General features: G+C 39.2%; 1 protein-coding gene across 1 annotated transcript; it reads left to right on the forward strand.

Moving 5' to 3' along the window:
* Positions 1 to 3,515: 3,515 nt before the first annotated feature.
* On the forward strand, positions 3,516 to 10,418 carry LOC133151091 (multidrug and toxin extrusion protein 1-like). Its single transcript, XM_061273843.1, has 18 exons — positions 3,516 to 3,668; positions 3,806 to 3,907; positions 5,047 to 5,115; positions 5,299 to 5,447; positions 6,125 to 6,167; positions 6,248 to 6,292; positions 6,419 to 6,516; positions 6,808 to 6,899; positions 7,204 to 7,385; positions 8,125 to 8,233; positions 8,495 to 8,570; positions 8,680 to 8,749; positions 8,823 to 8,955; positions 9,049 to 9,143; positions 9,230 to 9,296; positions 9,678 to 9,785; positions 10,163 to 10,270; positions 10,375 to 10,418. The coding sequence occupies exons 1-18, from the start codon at positions 3,516 to 3,518 to the stop codon at positions 10,416 to 10,418; spliced, it is 1,743 nt and encodes a 580-aa protein (XP_061129827.1).
* Positions 10,419 to 21,641: the final 11,223 nt, after the last annotated feature.

Genomic DNA, 21,641 nt, shown 5'->3' on the forward strand with positions numbered 1-21,641 from the left:
ATCTGTGATTAATACATCCAGGTTATGTCCACAAATCCACCAACATTTTGGTAGTTTTCTGTCATACAGCAGTCATTCACTGGCTTTCAGGTACATCTCAAAGTTGCTCCACTATCTAAAAGTTGGTCTACGATATAACGTAAAATACCACACGGTTGATCAGAAGTGGATTAATACCATGTGAAGAGCTTCTTCAGAGTAAGCCAGGGCCAAAATAACAAACACGTCTAGCTTTCACAAATTCATCAATCCAGCCATCTATTTTCCGTACCACTCGTCCCCCCAAGGGTCGAGGGCGTGCTGGAGCCTATCCCAACAGTCTTCACAAATTCAATTAACCAAAAAACTACACCAGGGGTTTTCAACTGGTTATGTCCAAGGGACCACCAATATAACCAAGAAGCAACTTGGGGACCAGAATGTTATTTCATTTTGCACCAAAAGAGGATAGGCCTACACAGGCTATTTATTTCCATCTGTATGTTTATTTTGGCAATCTCAGCTATATTTGACGTAGTTTAAATGGGCAAATGATTCACAAAATTAGCTGGGGAAAAAATTCAAGTCTAAATTGACTTGACGATTGAACCCACCACCTTCTTGGTTGAAGTCTATCACTCCATAACCAAGCCCTTGTAACTTCACTTGGGAAGGGAGAAACCTGTTCAAATATGCTTCACTTGGTGAAAACCCAAGAAGACAGAAAAAGTAAATGGATGCTGCCATGACCCGCGTGTGCTCCGAATCAGCGACGAATGCCTTAACAGTTCGATGGTCGCGCTTAAATACGTCCATTTTAAAAAAGAAATTTGAAATACCAAGCATGGCTTCATTTAGGTGACTAACAACATTCAGGACATGTGAATAATGGCAAAAACAGTGTAGACAAATTCAAGAAGGTGTGAGGAGTAGGATGTTATTGCACAGTAATGTCTCTGAGACTCTATGAGTGGTGTGAGTTCATCAGAGCAACAGCCTGGGGGAAGAAGCTGTCTCTGTGTCTGCTGGTTTTGGCGTACCGAGCTCTATAACGCCGTCCGGAGGGGAGTAGTTCAAACAGACTGCAACCCGGGTGAGAAGGGTCTGTAGAGATGTTCCTTGCCCGATTCCTGGTCCTGGACAGGTACAAGTCTTGGATAGATGGGAGGTTGATTCCAATGATCTTTTCTGCAGTTCTGATTGTCCGTTGTAGTCTGTGCTTGTCTTGTTTGGAGGCCGATCCAAACCAGACAGTGATGGAGGTGCAGAGGACAGACTGGATGATGGCAGTGTAGAAGGTCTTCAGAAGCTCTCGCGGCAGGTTGAACTTCTTGAGCTGTCTCAGGAAGTACAGCCTCTGCTGGGCCTTCTTCCGGACAGAGTCTATGTGGCCGGTCCATTTCAGGTCCCGAGAGATTGTGGTTCCCAGGAACTTGAAGGTGTCTGTGGAGAGAATAGTATTACTGCGGATAGTGAGGGGTAAAAGTGGTGAAGGGTCTCGCCTGAAATCCACTGTCATCTCCACGGTCTTGAGCGGGTTCAGCTCCAGATGGTTTTGACTGCACCAGTGGACCAGCCGCTCCACCTCCTGTCTGTACGCAGTCTCATCACCGTCCTGGATCAGTCCGATGAGAGTGGTGTCGTCTGCATACTTCAGGAGCTTCACACGAGAGTCACCTGAGGAGAAATCATTGGTGTAGAGCAGTGCTTCTCAATTATTTTCTGTTACGCCCCCCCCTAGCAAGAAGAAAACTATTCGCGCCCCCCCTCCCCACCGTGACTATCCTAACTTGTCTTGTAAATCGTAAAATGTTGCACTGTCGCAAACGTGACAGAAGTAACAATGAGAGCGCCACTGCCCCCTGCTGTAGTAAACGCGCAATTACACTTTATTCTAGTACTGCCAAAAGAAAAGCCTGTTCCCCAGGGTCACACGCGCCCCCCCAGGAATAGCACCGCGCCCCCCAAGGGGGGCGCGCCCCACTATTTGAGAAGCACTGGTGTAGAGGGAGAAGAGCAGTGGGGAGAGGACGCACCCCTGAGGGGCTCCAGTGTTGGTGGTCCGGGTGTCAGATGTGATGCCCCCCAGCCTCACACGCTGTCTCCTGTTGGTCAGGAAGCTGGTGATCCACTGACAGGTGGAGGCAGGCACCGCAAGCTGGATGAGCTTCTGTTGGAGGATGTCAGGGGCGATGGTGTTGAACGCCGAGCTGAAGTCCACGAACAGGATCCTGGCGTACGTTCCCGGGGTGTTCTCATTTATTTATTTATTTATTTATTTATTTATTTATTTATTTATTTATTTATTTATTTATTTATTTATTTATTTATTTATTTATTTGCTGTAGATTTTTTTTATTTGTCTATAGACACTGCTTTGAACTTAGAAGTCTTCACTGTTTTGAGTTGCACAATTGTTGGCCTTTCTATATTTCTTTGCCTTAAATTATGTTTCCAATATTTACATGTTAATTTCATCACATACAAGTCAAGTCCAATGTATACGTTCTTGTTTGTCATTTTTTATGTTTAGTATTTATTGAGTCAGTAAAACATTTTATATATATATATATATATTTTTTTTTTTTCGTTTTGAAGAGTTATTTGTAATATTTCACGCATTTATATATTCGATTCCTCCCCAAACAACTAATACATATCATACTGTATTTTTGTTCCAAAAAGCACCATACAACTGTTTTTTTTCCTTCTTGTTTAGAAAGAAAAGTGTAAAGTGTATGTTGACAACTTATGTTGTGATTTGTTGTATAAAAGAAACCTGTTTTGAATGACATTATTCATAATTTACATTTATTGAATTCCTTGAAGTTTACTATTATATTGTCTTGTGATCATAGTTTATTGTTATGTTGTCTTGTATGTACATTCTATAACTTGATATAGTGTATCTTATTTTACCGTCTTGACTTGGAGAGGACGCTACCATTTTTCACGTTTTAAGGTGGTGGGGGGGGGGGTCTAAAAGCGTTGCGTTCACGTAAATATAAACATGCACATGTTCACTCAATTGTGTAATCATATTTCACACGAATTTAGAGCGATGTGTTCCGCTCTCAGTGTTTTTCTTCTGTGTCTACGAAAGTTTTGACGCTACGACTAGAAGTTACCTTCGCTTTTCAGACTTCGCACAGACCTTTCACGCCGACGTTTTGCGCCGCCGAAAAGTGGGTGTGGTATAATTGTAAACCTCATTATCATCTTGAAGACGAGAAAGGTAAGTGGCAACGCGAGACATTCTCACAACGTTATTAAGAACCCTTAATATATGCTTACATTTTAACCAGGATTGTTGCGTTAGTGGGGAAAGTAGCAATTCCTCACTTCTAACTGACGTTAATTACGATCGACACAATTCTATTACTGTACTATTACATGTTATTACTCATTAACTGATGAGTAACTGCCTTCGCCTTCACACAATAATAAAGTAAATGGAGTAGAATAACATATGTGTGAAGGCCTTCGCCTTCACACAATGAGCCTTAATATCTCCTTCTCTGCCCGCTATAAGCATCATGGTTGAGACTTCCGAAGAGGCTCGGCAAGATTCAGAGGCGAATGGAGCCTCTTCTCGCGGCATGTGGTTGGGAGGCATTAGAGGATTCATCCCGTTCCCGTCCAGTTGCTGCACCGAACTGATTCTCCTTTTGAAGCTGGCAGGACCTGTGGTAAGATCCCAAGATGAAATGACTGACAAAGCTTCATTTGGCTCAAATTGTGTAATTGTATATGTATGTGTGTGTATATTTGATCAATCTTAATACTGGTGATAAGCCGTTTACCACTTTGTTTGTAACTACTCCAGACCCTTTCCCAGTTGATGATCTACTTGATCAACATTATCGGCCTGGTGTTTTGCGGTCATCTCGGGAAAACACAACTTTCAGCTGTATCACTGGCAACTGCGGTGAGGACATTTGCCCCATTGTTATTTCCAATAGTACATTGACACATTTATCTTGCCTGACAAATGCTACTTTCAGAAAAAAAATCAATGCATTTTTTCTTATTGCTGTTGTGGTTTTTTACCTTAACGTGCTCTGTAATTTGTCACCCAAATCAACGTTGGGAGGGGGACTGGTCAAAGCAATAATTTTGCTCATTTTGATTGAGCATGTGCAGCATGACTCAAGTGTGTCAGTTTGTGGGACTTTTGAAATGTTTGCTAGGGTTTTCAAACTGTGAAGTGGCTTGTTTAAAGCTGGAAAACATTGGGTAAATAGACTGTTGGCCATAATTATAGTTCTCAAAATGAATTACTTTTATCACTTTTAACCTAAGGCACAGATTTCATCATGCATCAGGCATAGATGAAATGACGTCATAACATTTGCTTGCCACTGTAAAACAAGACATTGTATTCCAAATCTATGAGCAACAGCGTATTAAATGTTCATAAAATGATCTTAGAATGATGTAATTGGCAAGATAATGTATATATTGTCAAAGACAAATTGACCAAGCAAATTTGTCTGCAATAGCCACATGATTTAAAATAATGAATTATCAGACAAAATTTAAATTTTGTTGGAAAGACAAGATTGACTCAACAGTGAGATGTGATTGTTTCTGTGTGTCAGAGCATTCCTGAACTTATTGCTGAAAGGCAACAGCAGAAGTTACATTTTTGTGTGTGTTTTTTTTTTATTGTAGTAAGAAGTAAGTTGTTATTTTTTTGTTCCGTAAACAAAATGTTTCATCAATTTTAGTCTTAGTTATTTAGTTAGTAAAATAACTTTGCCTGGCAGATTGTAGGCTCTTTTCTATAGTTGGCCGTTGTAATTAAAGATATAAGCTAATGTGTAGTACTTCAATGCAAAGGGTGACACTGGGAATCCCACAATTAAGAGGTAGTGCTTTTTGAATGCCAGAAGTTTTGATTATTTTTCCATGAGATGGTGCCTTGGTGACAGGAAATTTTCTATGGAAAAACATTGTAAATTAGCTTATTTGAGAGGGACGTTTGACTGAATGCTGTGCTCAAACCTCTGTGTCAAAGAAATATCGTAATACGCCATGTCTTTATTAATGCTTCTTTAATTGCAGATGGTTAGTGTGACTGGCATTACCGTTGGGAGTGGCTTGTCATTGACTTGTGACACCCTTATACCTCAGGTAGTGCCCTCAAGAAAGGTTGCACTTTTAGTGAAACAAAGCCTCTTTGGGCTCACTCTCAGCTCCACTTCAAAACAGTTCAACCTTGGATTTGTCTATCAAGATTTCTTCCATCTATCAAAACTACAGTATTCATTAGTGGGCTTCCGGTGTTGCTATTTATTTGATTCTGCTCTTGTGTAGACCATTGGAAGTGGAAACCCGACGCGCGTGGGGCTGATCCTTCAGAGAGGGGTTCTGATTATCATTCTGGCGTGTTTCCCCTGCTGCGCTGTTCTCATCTATACTGAAACCTTTTTACTTGCCGTTAAACAGAGCCATGAGGTTGCCAGGTAAGTCGCGTTTTAATCCTCCCATCACCTTCAGCATACTATTTTTTATTCATTTTTATTATTATTATTATTTTTTATTAGTTAACTATTGGTATAATAAATACATAAAGAAGGTAATGCATCCATCAGACTATTATTACTCATATCATTTAGTGGTCAAGCGATTAAAATATTTAATCAGGATTAATCTCTTTTATTGTTCACTCATTGTTAATCACACGTTGTATTTACTGTAAAAAAAATCCCTTGAGTTTTAGCAAAGTGTATTACCATTAACATGAAGAAGAGGTTTGATTTTCTTATGCAGACTCATTTTTTATGTAATTGGATTCAGTTTATAAAAAGTCACACAAACTCAAAATTTGGGCAATATAAAAAAATACAACATGCATTCAGCATGTAAGCATCCATCTCCATGCATGATGATGCACCACAGCGGTGCACACAGTTCTTTGGCCTGAGCCAAAGTTGACAGCAGAGTTCAGTGTTTTACTTCAATAAATATCATTGGTGACGTTTGTCCGAGCGTGTCTGCAATATAATGGGTAGAATTTTGAAACCGAGATACCTTACAATATCGTGACATCCTAAACATTACTATAATATAATAATGCATGTGATCTATATTTTAATGTCTCCATACCGCAATTTCACGTGACGTTTTGTGTGCTTCACAGTCTGGCACAAGCGTATGTGAACATCGTCATGGCTTCTCTGCCAGTGAGTTCACTTTTGTCTCTGTCCATAAGTTATGTAGACGGCTTCTATCATGTAGTAAAATGATGTTTTCTCTCTATCAGGCGGCATTTATGTACCAGCTGCTGGGAAGATATCTTCAGAACCAGGTGCTGTGTAGCAATACAATATCTTTTATATGAAAGTTAATAATAGACATAATACATTTCAAGAGCCTGCGTGCGTGTGTGTGTGTGTGTGTGTGCGTCCGTTGTTTTGTTTTGTTTATTTTGCAGGGAATTATTTGGCCTCAAGTCGTAACCGGTGTAATTGGAAACATTTTAAACGCATTCATCAATTATGTTTTCCTCCATCTTCTGCAACTGGGAGTTCCGTAAGTTTCCCAGAATATATATATTTTTTATTTACAAAAATACAGATCTTGTATGTTTTGCAAATACGTTGAAGATCAACTTTCAATTAGTGTAATATTTACTCAGTATCATTAACATGCAGAGGTGTTTATATTTTTATGCTGATATTAATTCCCACAATGCAATGCACACTCTACTTGCCTAAATGTGTTTTGAAGGTATTTTTATTTCAGTGTTACTACTCTTACTGCTCTTAACCACTCTAATTTCATACCTGTGTTTAAAACATTCTATGTTTGTGTTTGTTAAAGTGGGTCTGCCGGAGCAAATTTAATGTCACAGTATTTTCTTTCCATCACCCTACTGGCCTATATTTGGCGGAAGGGGTTACCCAATTGGGAAGGTCAGTTGCCTTCTAACTTTCAATGCAATGATGAATGGATAAGTGAATGCATCTTATTAAGTTATAATAGTACACTACCTGTACAGTGTACAGTATTTATAGTTACTCCTACAGTTAGTGTCGTATGTGATGATGTTTCAACTAAATTGTTAATGACTGTAGCTCTACATGGAGATGGGCAGATTAAATGATGGAGGCAGTCACGATGGTCAAAAGTAGTGGTTTCACATCATATAATCAAATGTAACACTTCAAGTCTCATTAAAACACAGATTTGTTGATGACTTAAATTTTTGATCCTCAGGCTGGTCACGTGAGTGTCTCGAGGAGTGGGGACCCTTTGTCAAGCTGGCCATGCCAAGCATGCTCATGTTTTGCCTTGAGTGGTGGGCATTTGAAGTGGGAGGATGTCTTGCTGGCATGATTAGTGAAGTTGAGTTGGGAGCTCAATCTGCGGTCTATCACCTGACTCTTGTGCCTTTGGTGGTAAGTCAAATGGAATTCATGTCATTCAGTGGTGGCCAACTCAATTAACATTAAAAGTCAGACTGTGTTTCTTGAACCTAAACATTATCTTTGTAAAAAGAGATATTGTGAAGATTTTGTATCCACAACAAATAAATTTGCTGGTCTGTGGATTTAGCTATGGGACGTATCGTAAATTTTAAACCATAGCTGAATAGCGCTGATCTTTTCTGATCTCGGTTTAGACGGTAGGAGACTCAACTATTTTTTGCAATCATTTTTAGGTTTGGAGAGCAGAATTCTCCATTTCGCTGCACAAAATATACAATTCTATAAAGCAGAAGTCCCAACCACCAGCAACCCTGTCTGTGATTATCTTCTAAAGTGGAACATGCGCCTTCATTCAGCCACTGAGAACTAAGCCAAGTCGAGAACGGAGCAGCCTAACAGGGATACCGTATCTTTCCAATAAATACTATAAGCCAGTCAATCAAAATTTAGGACCAATTTTGAAATATAGGAGCTATCTGCTCAGTTCTTTTCCTTCCAATTTCCAAGATGGCTGTGCAGATGAAACCAGGCTTCACAATATTAATATATAAAATATTAATCATTGAAAAATTGACCGACTGACAGAAAAAAAGATAGCCAAAGAGTCGCATGTGTTTTATGAGCGTTATGTTGGCCACTCTGATCTACATTATGGAATTTTGAATGACTCAAAAGTGTTTCTGATTCTATACATTTTTGACTTTTTCAGTTCCCCATTGGAATGGCAACTGCAGCTAGTGTCAATGTAGGGAAGGCTCTTGTTGCAGGAAACAGTGTGCAAGCCAAGTTGTCTTGTAAAGTTTCCATCATCTGTACATGTAAGGGCAAAAACACAGACGAACAAGACAGCTTACGGCCAAACTATTCAGCCCACTGGTTGTCACTGCAATAAAAAGAGAACATGCCAGTGACGTGGAATGACATCTGTCTCATGGCCCCTCAAATGAGCTGATTTGCCATCCATGCCAAAAATTATGCTGTAAAATGAATTTGGAGAGGGTTAAATGCAAAAACATTCATGGATCACGATGAGTTACCATTTCATGAATTTTATTCAGTTTGTCTCTTTCCCATTGTAGCTGCATTCGCCCTTTGTGTTGGACTTAGCCTTACACTATCCGGAAATGCAGTTGGCTACATTTTCACCACAGATCCGTGAGTCATCTCACCTTCACTTGATAATATAACAAATTTGCCACACGCTTACCTTGACATTAACATTGTATTGTATTTTGTTTTTTTTCCAACTTTATCTTTCCTTCAGAAACATTTTAAAGAGGACTGCTGATGTCATGGTTGTTTTTTGGGTCATGCATCTTGCTCATGCTATTGCGGTGAGAAAATTAATTTCATGGGAAAGTGATCAATGTTGACGTCTGAAAGAATTAATTGCAATTCTCATCAAAGACTGTGAGTGGAGGTGTTTTTCGAGGAGTTGGAAAACAAAAGGTCGGTGCTGTGTCCAACCTGGTTGGACACTACTTCATTGGCTTTCCAATAGGTGTGTCTTTATTGTTTAAGACACAATTGGGCGTTGTAGGTAAGAAACAAGCATAATCGTGTTTTACATTACACAATCATCCCAACAGTGTGACTCATAAGATTCTGTTTGCTTCTGTTGATTCTTGAACAGGACTTTGGACTGGTCTTACGATCTGTGTGGTACTGCAGGCCATTTCCTTCGTGACATATTTGTGCCGTCTTGATTGGAGAAAGGCTGCCGATGATGTGAATAACTAATTTGCTGGAAAACACAAACATGGCATACAATTTAAATGATTTTAATTTTGACATATTTGTGTATCTCTGGTCAGGCTCAAAGGAAAGCAGGTGTTCGGGACAATGTTGAAGACACTGTGGAAATGGTAGACTGCGAGCCAGGCAAGTCCACGTTTAGAATAATGCAGATTATCACCATGTTGCAATTACGTAATATACTTGGCTTGAACATGCACATACTGATGGTTCTCTGGTTTTAACAACAGATATCAGTAACATCAAAAACATCAGTAAGACAACTGGGCAATAAATGATATTAATTATTATAATTATGATCATTAATATCATTTACATATAAGTGACCTCAAACTTTTGAATGCATGGTTTAGACAACATGAAAGTGGATACAGTGATTTGGAGGTCAAATTTGTCAAAACTGCCAGTAAGTGCAACATACTTGGATGAGAAGCTACATTATTGTGATATTATTTGCCCATCAGTCAATACATCACGCTTTTAATTCGTTTCTAGACTCTACTGCAGTGGTTCCTGCTCCTTCACCCAGATGTGAGAGTACTGGTCAGGCTCAAAGGAGAGCAGGTGTTCAGGACAAGGTTGAAGCCACTGTGGAAATGGTAGACTGCGAGCCAGGCAAGACCACGTTTAGAATAATGCAGATTATCACCATGTTGCAATTACGTAATATACTTGGCTTGAACATGCACATACTGATGGTTCTCTGGTTTTAACAACAGATATCAGTAACACCAAAAACATCAGTAAGACAACTGGGCAATAAATGATATTAATGATTATAATTATGATCATTAATATCATTTATAAGTGACCTCAAACTTTTGAATGCATGGTTTAGACAACATGAAAGTGGATACAGTGATTTGGAGGTCAGATTTGTCAAAACTGCCAGTAAGTGCAACATACTTGGATGAGACGCTACATTATTGTGATATTATTTGCCCATCAGTCAATACATCACGCTTTTAATTCGTTTCTAGACTCTACTGCAGTGGTTCCTGCTCCTTCACCCAGATGTGAGAGTACTGGTCAGGCTCAAAGGAGAGCAGGTGTTCAGGACAAGGTTGAAGCCACTGTGGAAATGGTAGACTGCGAGCCAGGCAAGACCACGTTTAGAATAATGCAGATTATCACCATGTTGCAATTATGTAATATACTTGGCTTGAACATGCACATACTGATGGTTCTCTGGTTTTAACAACAGATATCAGTAACACCAAAAACCTCAGTAAGACAACTGGGCAATAAATGATATTAATTATTATAATTATGATCATTAATGTCATTTATAAGTGACCTCAAACTTTTGAATGCATGGTTTAGACAACATGAAAGTGGATACAGTGATTTGGAGGTCAAATTTGTCAAAACTGCCAGTAAGTGCAACATACTTGGATGAGAAGCTACATTATTGTGATATTATTTGCCCATCAGTCAATACATCACGCTTTTAATTTGTTTCTAGACTCTACTGCAGTGGTTCCTGCTCCTTCACCCAGATGTGAGAGTACTGGTCAGGCTCAAAGGAGAGCAGGTGTTCAGGTCAAGGTTGAAGACACTGTGGAAATGGTAGTCTGCGAGCCAGGCAAGACCACGTTTAGAATAATGCAGATTATCACCATGTTGCAATTACGTAATATACTTGGCTTGAACATGCACATACTGATGGTTCTCTGGTTTTAACAACAGATATCAGTAACATCAAAAACATCAGTAAGACAACTGGGCAATAAATGATATTAATTATTATAATTATGATCATTAATATCATTCACATATAAGTGACCTCAAACTTTTGAATGCATGGTTTAGACAACGTGAAAGTGGATACAGTGATTTGGAGGTCAAATTTGTCAAAACTGCCAATAAGTGCAACATACTTGGATGAGAAGCTACATTATTGTGATATTATTTGCCCATCAGTCAATACATCACGCTTTTAATTCGTTTCTAGACTCTACTGCAGTGGTTCCTGCTCCTTCACCCAGATGTGAGAGTACTGCAGAGGACCAACAGATTCCAGACCAGCATGAAACTGCAGTCACCACACTGAAACAACTGCTTTTGAAGCGTGCCTTAATTTTACTTATCTTTGTTGCCATCTTGGCAGCCGGAATTATCATTAGGCACTTCCTTGTCTGAGGATTGAAGTGAGTCTCGGCAACAAAATTGTGTTAACTGTTTATGGCTTTTTAACAAGCTCCATGTTGTTATCAGTTCACCGTTTTAAACCTGTGCACATTGAAGCATTTGGATTGTATTCAGATATGCTGTACTGAAGTGCATGCATTCTTCATGCCAAAAAGGCAATATAATACTTGTACTGCACATATTTTGTTGTAACACTAGCAGTATATTCTCTTCTGTGTCATGTCCTACACTAACGTTGTCAGTTCTTGTTTTTCTCTTGTATATTGTCTGCCCTCCCTCAAAAGTGAACTGCTAAAAATGTAATTGGTTCTCCAAATGAAAGACAAAGTGTTCTTTCACTGCTTCCATTCAAAGTACTTACTATACAGCATTACTGCCATTTCCATCAATTTAAGTAGGAAATGCCATAGATCAGGGGTGTCAAGCTCATTTTTGTCGCGGGCCACATTGTAGTCATCGTTTCCCTCGGAGGGCCATAATAACGGTCAACCCAAATAAATGAACGCCTCATATTATATACAGTATAAGCTACAAAACAAACTGACAAATATGTTTTTTCAAATCAGACGAGTGGAAACTTTTTTTAAAAGTTAAAACAATTTGCAATTTTAGTACGACATAAATTCAATGCAGTTTGTCTTCGCGGGCCACAGAAAATGATGCAGTGGGCCACATCTGCCCCCCGGGCCTTGAGTTTGACACCTATGGCATAGATCAGGGGTGGGCAAACTACGGCCCGCGGGCCACATCCGGCCCACGGGACCGTTTAATCCGGCCCGCCAACCCTGAACAAATTGTATTATTAAACTTTTTTATTTGGGTCATTTTGCCTGCAATGACTGCGTTTTCCCAGTAGATGGCGAAGCGCTCGCCTGCGCATTTACTACCGGAAGCCGTGTCAGAAAGCTCGGTGCACACTCACAAGTGCGTGTACGTACTCAGTAGTACGGACTTGGCGCACTCTCGCTCTATTCGTATCAGTCCCGAATTTAGAGCGTGGGCTTTGACGACAGCATTCTTATAATTCGCGCGCTGAGCTTTCAGATGCAGTTTTGCGCTAAAGCCACCCACAAACCTTCCCCTGGAATCCTTCCATTAAAATGAGTGGCCCGAAAAAAAGAAGTGAGTGCCGAATGTTAAAAAAAGAGTGGCCAATTTGGCTCGACGTACGCGACGTGACGTTCAGCCACATCAACATCAACCCGTCACAGATCAAGGTAAACGGACCAACACCTCGGATCTCGCCTAAGAATTGCCATAACAAATTTTACTCCAGACTATGACGCACTAGCAAAAAAGGGAGACCAATAACACTGTTCCCACTGAAAATGAACGGGAGGCTCTCAAGTTTATTGTAAAAAAAAATGCATTTTGAATATGATTTGTACACATAGCAGGGATTGAAACTAGCGACCATTCTCATTTTCAAACAATGCAGGATGCTCAAGGACATTGATGCACCACCTATTTGCGACTAATCTTAACCTGTAAAGTTCTCAAGGCTTACTTTAAGGAGGTTTTTCCCGTTTCCTCACCTCTGTTACCAGGTGTTTGCGAGTTAAAACTCTGCTCTGATTTTCAGATACCCCTCACCGTGTTGCTGTTTTGATTACTTTATTTGGATGTATGCTTTCACCGATTCTTCAAGATGATATATTTGGTCAGAATGTTTGCCGTTTGATGTGATCTCATAAAATAAACATCTTTCATTAATCTGACCTGCAGGCACTGAAGTGATGGAGATTGTTATTCATAATAACAGTGTCGTATTTTATGAGAATCACTGATAGCAGTTTTTTAGTGAATTATTATTATTTTAATGCTGTTAATAAATGCATTTGTTTTCAAAAAAACTTGTTTGGAATATCCATGCTTTACTACCTACTAAAGGCCAAGATCTTTTATGCAATGACCTTTACAGGTCGCTTATATGACTTCACACAACGCCTACGTCCATCTGCTCCTGGTCCGGCCCTCCGGTCCAAATTTAGAACCCAGTTCGGCCCGCGAGTCAAAATAATTGCCCACCCCTGGCATAGATGGACTAACTGAGCTAATTCATTCTTGAGTCACTTGAAAACGGTAAAATTTAAGATGTTGGCTCACTTGCTACAGCCGGTCTAGTAACTGAAGGGTCGCTGGTTTGAATCTCAGCTCTGAATGAGCAATGTTGCCGTGCCTTTGGTCAAGAAACTCAACCCTAAGTTACTCCAAGTGGAAATTTTGTGGTGTACGTGAAAAAAGTTACGATTTTTGCTGTTGTGGACGTGGCCATCAACAGGTACACTCAATATTTTTTTAAGAACATAGATGTACACAGCTTCATCTCAACTCAAATGAAGATCCATGAAAAATGCGTCAATGCCACACAAGGAAACCAACCAATTTACCAATTATTTACAAATGATCAATTAATCCCTTTCCAATTCGAGGTCATCATTTGGAAGGTAGATAACTGACAAAGAACTACAATCAGCATGTGTCATAGAGTTTTAGTCGAGGTTTCTCAACGGGCACATATCACCAAGATGAAATAAATCCACAGAATCAGAATGTGTTCACAATGCCACTCGGACCCTATCCTTACTGGGAACAACAATAATAGTTGCAGTGACCTTATCAAAGCTATTTAATTACGCAGCAACACGCCAAACACATTAAGTCAGGGTACATGGGCCGTGTGGGTGACTCTAAGCGCACCTGCTGCCGAACATGTGAAGGTTAAGGAATACGATTCAGAGTAAACATGGCAACATAAACCAACTTTCAATTTGACAAACACTCACAAATGACTTAACATATCAAAATGTTTGTTGCATTCACATACTTCAAGGTCAATCTATTACAGAAATCAAAGCATTGGAGCAGTATTGACAATAGTCAACGGACTGAAGCTTCACTTTACATGTATTTAGCAGCAGAATTAGGGTAAGTAAACAAATAAACAAGTAAATAAGTAAACAGCAGATTTTTTGTGAATGAATAAATAAAAAATAAAAAAATAACTTCAATAGGGCATTAGGTTCGGTTAATCCTCAACGAAATAATGCACAAAATTTGTAGTAGTGGTAAGCTAGTCGGCCTCATTGTCAAAAGGTTCTGGCATCAAATCTGAAGCCCTCCTATATGGAGTTTTCATGCTTTGCTCTTACTAGTGTGGCTTTTCTCAGGGTGCTCTTCACCGTTTACTAATTGAAATTCATCCATCCATTTCCATTTCATTTATAACACTGCCTATCCTGTTCAGGGGTGCCAGAGGCGCTGGAGCCTATCCCAACTGATATGGGGCGAAAGGCAGATTACACCCTGAAATTGTCGCAGGGCACATATGGAGACGAACAACCATTCACACCCACATGCACACTGCCACTGAGCAGGAATCAATCCCACACTGCCCGCACACAAGTCAGCCGCGTGTACCCCTACACCATCAGCTATTTTGCTAATTGAAATTTCAAATAAAAATTCTTGCATCTATTTAAAAGGCTAGCCTCTGTTTCATTTTTGAGCTTCGAAAGTCTTTCCAACTCAGTAAAACCTTTCCAGTCTTCCTTTCTACCCCACATTCTAATTGGGAATGTTTTGAGTCATGTTGATACCAAGAATGATCCACAGTTGCCACATCCAATATTCTGGATCAAATCATTTTTGGACAAAAATCTGTAGACCCTGTCTGTCCAATGACATTTATACGGTATGTTTATGAGAAGAGTGAGCTGTGTGCCCTCATACTCCCCTTCAGTGTGGCGGCCACGTGTTCCAAAATAGCTTTAAAGTCTCTTTTTCTCTGCCTCCTTTACTCGTGTATTTATTTGTTTTGCTCAGGGGAAATTGTTTACGCAAAAGTCAGTCGAAACAGGGCAAAGGGCTGGACTGAAATCCAAGAATCTGAAACAATAGAATCCCTCTGACTTCATTCAGCACCACTGCAATAATAATTTCCACCTTGACCTAGATTTGACCCTCATTCTTTCAGATGTGTTGTAAACGGACCTGTTTTGTCTGGAAAGCCATAGTGTCTGTTGATTCAGTACATTGTCAACATTGCTTTTTCCTATTTTCATTGTCTTTGCTTGCTGTTTGATTGAACTCTGCATTGTGAAGCGTAACAGTTTTGATTTTTGCAGATTTGAATATGGCTCCTTTTATCAGCACATTATTCTCTGTACCTTGACTTTTTTTCAGGTTGTAATCATTAAAGTGAAGCGAGCATGAACTTTTACTTCTTACCCTTGGGACAAAAAATTGTTTTCTACTGGCATGATTTGTAAATCAGTTCAGTTGTGTTTGTATAGGAAACGTGTGCACCCTTGTGGAGCCATTATCAGGGGTTGTCAAGGATTTCCCCCCAAAACATTGAATTATCAATATAAAAAAACTGTGACTTTTGTAGTTTTAACGTTTAGTAAATATTTGGGGAAGAACACGTTGCCTGGAGGTGGAGGGTACACAAAATGAACAAATTCAGATGGTCCGATTGGGGTCAACAAAGATGTCAATGCATGTTGTGTGCACCATCATGCCCACCAGACCAAATGAAATGAAGGAGGCGATTAATTAGCTGATAGTTGTCTAGCATCTTTGCTGGTTGCTGAAGCAAAATCTTAATTTAAACAAAATCCCTTATAAATTAGATCCTGCCGGGGTAACGTTTTCATTTATGTCATGTTTGTCATCAGATCAGCAATTTCTACTTTCTGCTATTTCTCATTAATTTCATCTGGCACCAGTAAACTCTTTCCCCCATTGATTTTGATTCTTGAATTTTCTCCAAGGCTTCTCTTGCAGCTGTGGCTGATGGCCCTGCCCTGATATGTACCACTGGTGTCTTTTTATCCTCCCCTGCCACCTACTTGCTGGTCTGTTTAGTCTGTCACTTCCACCATACCCATAGACCTGCATTCCAGTACTATTCCAGTGTTCATTGCGGTGAACGCAACCACCTGATTCTGCTTTCTTTATTTTAATCTATTCCCTTGCTTTGCATTCAGCCTGACAGTGTACCATATATCTATACATCTTCAGGGGGTTTGCCACTGAACCATGTTGCAACGACATGTTGAGTCTTCGTAGCTGGAATGCACCCGTGCAGTGAGTAATCACTGCAATCCATCTCTCAAAATATCCACACTCTCTCCTTTGTTATCCTCCAATTACTTTATCTGAGGCCATTGGCTATTTTATTAATGGTTGTGCCGTATTTTTATTTATTTTTTCAGTACAAATAACACAGTACACATATTGTATGCGCAGTTGGAGTTTTATATCCATCTGTTTTCTTCTGATATGTGTATGCCTGCCTATATGCAGTCGGCAGGCAACACTTAATTGCTTTGTTCATCAACAATTTCAGTTAATTGTGCTTCTATTGGGTGTAGAGAGGGATGTCTATTGATGATCTCCCTGAAATATTCTGTTCAGCGGTCTTATTATTCTCGGTCGATGTTTATTTTATGTATTGTGCAATGACAAAAACGTTTCTATTCTACTTTTGTTCGTGTGATTGACTGGCACAGGAACTGATGAGTTGCGACCCATGAGATATTATCCAAGTAAATGAACGAGCAAAGAGTAAGAGATTCTATGAATTATAAAGCCAAAGGCAGCAGAGTGACTGGCAAACTGGCATGTTTACCCACTGAAAGTATGAGGCAGCGTGCCCTCACGGCCCGGCACAACCCCCGTCATCATGGAATGGTGTCACGTTCCATTTACCTAGGAAGTCAGATCGCTGTCATCGTATTGACGTCAATATCGAGTTGCACATTTATTCACATCAACATTTATTCACAGAGAACAGGACTCCAGTTCTTAAAATAAAAAAAAGAAAATGAAGTGTTAGAAATTAATATGTATTGATATATGTTACATGTTGAGATTAGATTGTGTTAATTTATGAACGTGTATTTGCTAGTTTATACACACACACACACACACACACACACACACACACACACACACACACACACACACACACACACACACACACTTGCTGTCATGAATGAATGAATGAATGAATGAATGAATGAATGAATGAATGAATGTTAGACATTGTTGTAAAATGTCCAAATGTTTTGCTTTTATTATCCATGCATATAAAAGTAGACAAAATGCTTGGTACATTTTTAATTTTTTTTAGAGAGTTTATATTTTATGCAACATTCTAAATTGCAGGAGTGCTTATTTTTCAATGGAAACAATTCAGCACTTCTTTTATAATCCAAATAAACAAGCACTAGGGAAAATAAAACAAAAATAAAATAAACAATATAAAAAATTATGTCATGAACATATTACTCACGTGTGACGTAAATTACGCATATTCGCAGCAGAGAAAGAAAGCACGAAGCGTTTCGATTGTGTTATCTAAAGTTTATGACTAAACATAGCTGTCATATGTCGATGCTAAAACATATGACCACAAAAGGTTTAACGTTACGTCAAACGCGACATATTTTCGTAGCCTCGAGCATTAGGTCACTTTGTCTGATCATAAGCTGCTTCAAAATTCTGCTGCGCTATAGGTGTCGTATAAACGCACCGTTTCAAATGGAAAATATTTCCGTAATCAGCAATAGTCTTACTTAGAAAGGAATACAAACACAAATGTAAGTATGATGGACTCAATATGGTAAAATAAATACTAATGCACTACCACTTGGGGTTGCTATGGAAGCCGTTTTGGATGTGGTGGGGATCAGTCGAAGCTTTGGACTTTGCATGGGGTCTCTTCGTGGTCTGACTACTCTCGAGTCGGACCGATTTTGAAGTTTGGCTTCAATTGTCAGTTGCTCCCTTAAAAGAAAAACTCACTTAATTGTGTACGCTTGTTTTTCCATACAACCCCTAGTGAAAATTACAGAATTACCAGTCTCGGAGAATCTTTATTCAATTGTTTCAATCATGCAACTCAAACTAATCTAGGAAAAATTATGGAATCACTTAATTCTGAGGAGAAAATTATGAGATTATGGAAAAACAACAACAAATGAACACTTCAAAATGCCACTAATACATTGTCTGGCTTTTTTTTATATGTATATAAGAGCTTGCAGTCTCAGAGGCATAGACTTAATGTGTGATAAACAGAACTCTTCATCAATCTGTTGTTGTCAGATTAGTCTCTTGTCCTGGACCATTTTCTTAAACTTTCAACCAGATAGAAAAGATTTTCAGTTATATTGAGAAATGAACCATTGGCAGGACTTGACATTGACCGTATGTGTCTTTAAGGAATGTTTTGACAATTTTTACATCACGGCTAGATGTGTTATTGTCTTGAAAAATTATTTACTCATTCCCAAATGTCCTTGTTCCACATTCAATTGATAAGACAAAAAAAATGATCCAAATCTAAATTTGTATATTATGCTCAGCCCGTCCACCTCACAGTTCTGAGGTGTTTGATCTCAGCTTTGGCCTTCCTGTGAGAAGTTTGCATGTTCTCCCTGTGCTTGCGTGGGTTTTGTCCCATACATGGTAGGTCAATTGAGCACTCCAAATTTTCAGTAGGTGTGAGTGAATGGATGTTTGTCTACATGTGCCTTGCGATTGGCTAGTGACCAGTTTAAGGTGTTCCCCATCGACCGCCCAAAGACTGCTGGGATAGGCTCCGGCAAGCCCATAACTCTGGAGAAAAAGTGGTTCGGATGATGCAATGCGAGCCATATGACTCCATATGACTGTTGAAATGTTTTCTCCAGGCAGTCATTTTCTCATCTTTTTGGATATGTAAATCGTATTTCCTTTACGTGGTTTCTAATAGTTCGATCACAGGGGCTGAATCCAGTTTCCTTCCATTTGTTCCTCATTTGTTCTGCTGTGCATTTTCTAGTTTCTAGTAAGAGGTTGTTTTAAATTTTCTGTCTTTACTAAACCAAATCAATTTCTTCTTGGTCCAGATTTTATCACTGTTGATTGTGAATAACCATTTACCTTCTTTGAGAAGTTTGCTAATCTTCTCCTTTGTTTCTCTTGTTGGAGCCATGATTCATGTTTTATGCAACAGCTCTTCCAAGGTGTGATTACTCCTGTTTAACTGCAGCCAAACAAGCAGGGCTAATCTGGTGAAGGTGTTAGTTTTGGGAATGGAAATTTACCAGTTGACTCCATGTTCAACACCCCCCCCCCCCCCCCCCCCCTCTCTGTGCTTGGTGTAAATTGTCAATTGAGTACCACAAATGTTTGTGTTGCTTAAATGCAAAAACAAAGTTGCCATTTGAAACAACTCGTTCTGTGTCATGTCTGTGCTCTTCTTTTTTCGCCCCTAGAAATTGAAACAACTCGAGATCCTCTGAGTGATAATTTGTCGCCAAACGAGGAACGTGCCCTACGACTGGCTGGCCACCAGTCCAGACTGTAACCTCATTTCTCTGGCAAGTCAGTTACATTAGGTTCCAGCTCACACATGACTTTAATTGTACATGAGGTATAGAAAATGCATGGAACTTAGCATATTGAAGAAATGGGGTCTGGACCAAATCCAGCAATATGATTGATGAAATACATAATGTACAATTACCTAGTTGGTATAGCAGCATGTAAATATTTCATAATGTTTGTCAACCTATTTGGATTCTTTTATACGTATTTATGAGAACTCCCAATTCCAGTGACGTTGGCACCCTTATTAAAAACAAATAAAAACAGTACAGTGATTTGCAAACCCATTCTAACCTATAATAACTGATCACAATACAAATAAGATACTAAATGTTTAAGATAATGAAAGTTATTTCCTGGCAAATATTCTCTCATTTTGAATATGATGTCCGCAAAAAAAGATGGGATGGGATAACAAACCATTGGGAAAGTGGAGGGATGCTGGAAAAAATGGAACATTCCATAGGTGAGCTGGTTAATTGAAAACGGGTGAGTGTCATGATTGGTTACAAAAGAGTTATCCTCAAAAGGCTCTGTTTCACTGCTTTGTGAACAACTGTTAACAAATAATCCAACTGTTTAAGAACATTTCAACTGAAACATTGCAATGAATTTAGATTTCATCATCAACTATGGTCCATAATGTCTTTAAGAGACTCAAAGAACCTGGACAAATATTTGCATAGACATTTTGAATGCTCTTGTTCGTGTGTAATCTGGTTTACTGTTTCTTATTATCCATTCATTCATTCTCTGTTCTACTTATCTTCTTTAGAATTACAGGTGTGCTGGAGTTGCCACGCTGACTTTGGGCAAGGTGGGGTACACCCTAAACTGGTTGCCAGCCCGTCGCCGTGAGTTCAATTTTCCTTTTGATGCATTTCATTGCTCAGAAGAAAATTTGATTATCCTGATTTATTTTGAACTGTTAAACTCACCCTATAAAATTGTAGGTCAACATTACATGTCCTTAATTTGGACCTATTTCACACCATTGGTGTTTTTGTTGCCTTTCTTAGAGTAACAGTCAAATATGATCTGTTCTTTTCATGCCCGCTGGGCATATTAAAAGTAATGCCTAGAAGTTGTTAACTTGTAAATCTCCATGACAGCATTCCTCAAAGTTCACTTCTAGTGCCAGGACAGTGCCCATTGTACATTGTTACTTTTCCCAGTTGTGCGTAATGTTTGTTTAAAGTTTGATCAGATGACGCCAATGAATTCTGTTACTGTTTAATATGTGCATTCATTGACTTGGCTTTTGACTATATTGTTGGTCAGACTTGTAATCATATTAGAGCATGCAATTACTGCACGAGCAGAAAGCCAAAAAGGTAAAAAATATATATATATAGTAAACGACTAGTTGCCCCTTTCTGAAACTGTTCTTTCACACCAAATTCATACAGGAGTAACCTTGCTTTCGGCACTGTAACTGAAAAGGCCTTAATTAACTGTTCCCAAACAGACAATTGTCCTGAAGTCTTACCAACTTCTTAATGTCTTAATTCCTGATCAAACGTAGCATTATATGATAGGATGAGTGTGTGTAAAGTGGATATTAACATTGAAATGTTTATCTCACGTGTCAAACTCAAGGCCCGGGGATCTAGATGTGTTTCAAAGTGAAAGTAGAGAGCTTGGGGTACATTTCTTTCGTGAACTCAATTCTTCAGTGCTGTAGCAACGTTTCTTCCCATGTGATTTACTCAATACTTCATGCATTAAACCATATGGAGAGAAACAAGGAGGGCTTTGTGGAAGTCTTGAGAAAGGAGGCACTCACATCCACACAGCACACACTAATCAAACTGTAAGGGAGCAACACAGTACAGGCAGCCTGAGAGAGGAGGACATTTTTTGTTTTTTTCCTATATGTTGTGAGTGTGTGAGGTGTCAGGCTGGCTGTACACAGTCACTGTCAAACACAACAGGTAG

The sequence above is a fragment of the Syngnathus typhle genome, linkage group LG3, assembly GCF_033458585.1.
Source record: "Syngnathus typhle isolate RoL2023-S1 ecotype Sweden linkage group LG3, RoL_Styp_1.0, whole genome shotgun sequence".
Classification (NCBI taxonomy): Eukaryota; Metazoa; Chordata; class Actinopteri; order Syngnathiformes; family Syngnathidae; genus Syngnathus; species Syngnathus typhle.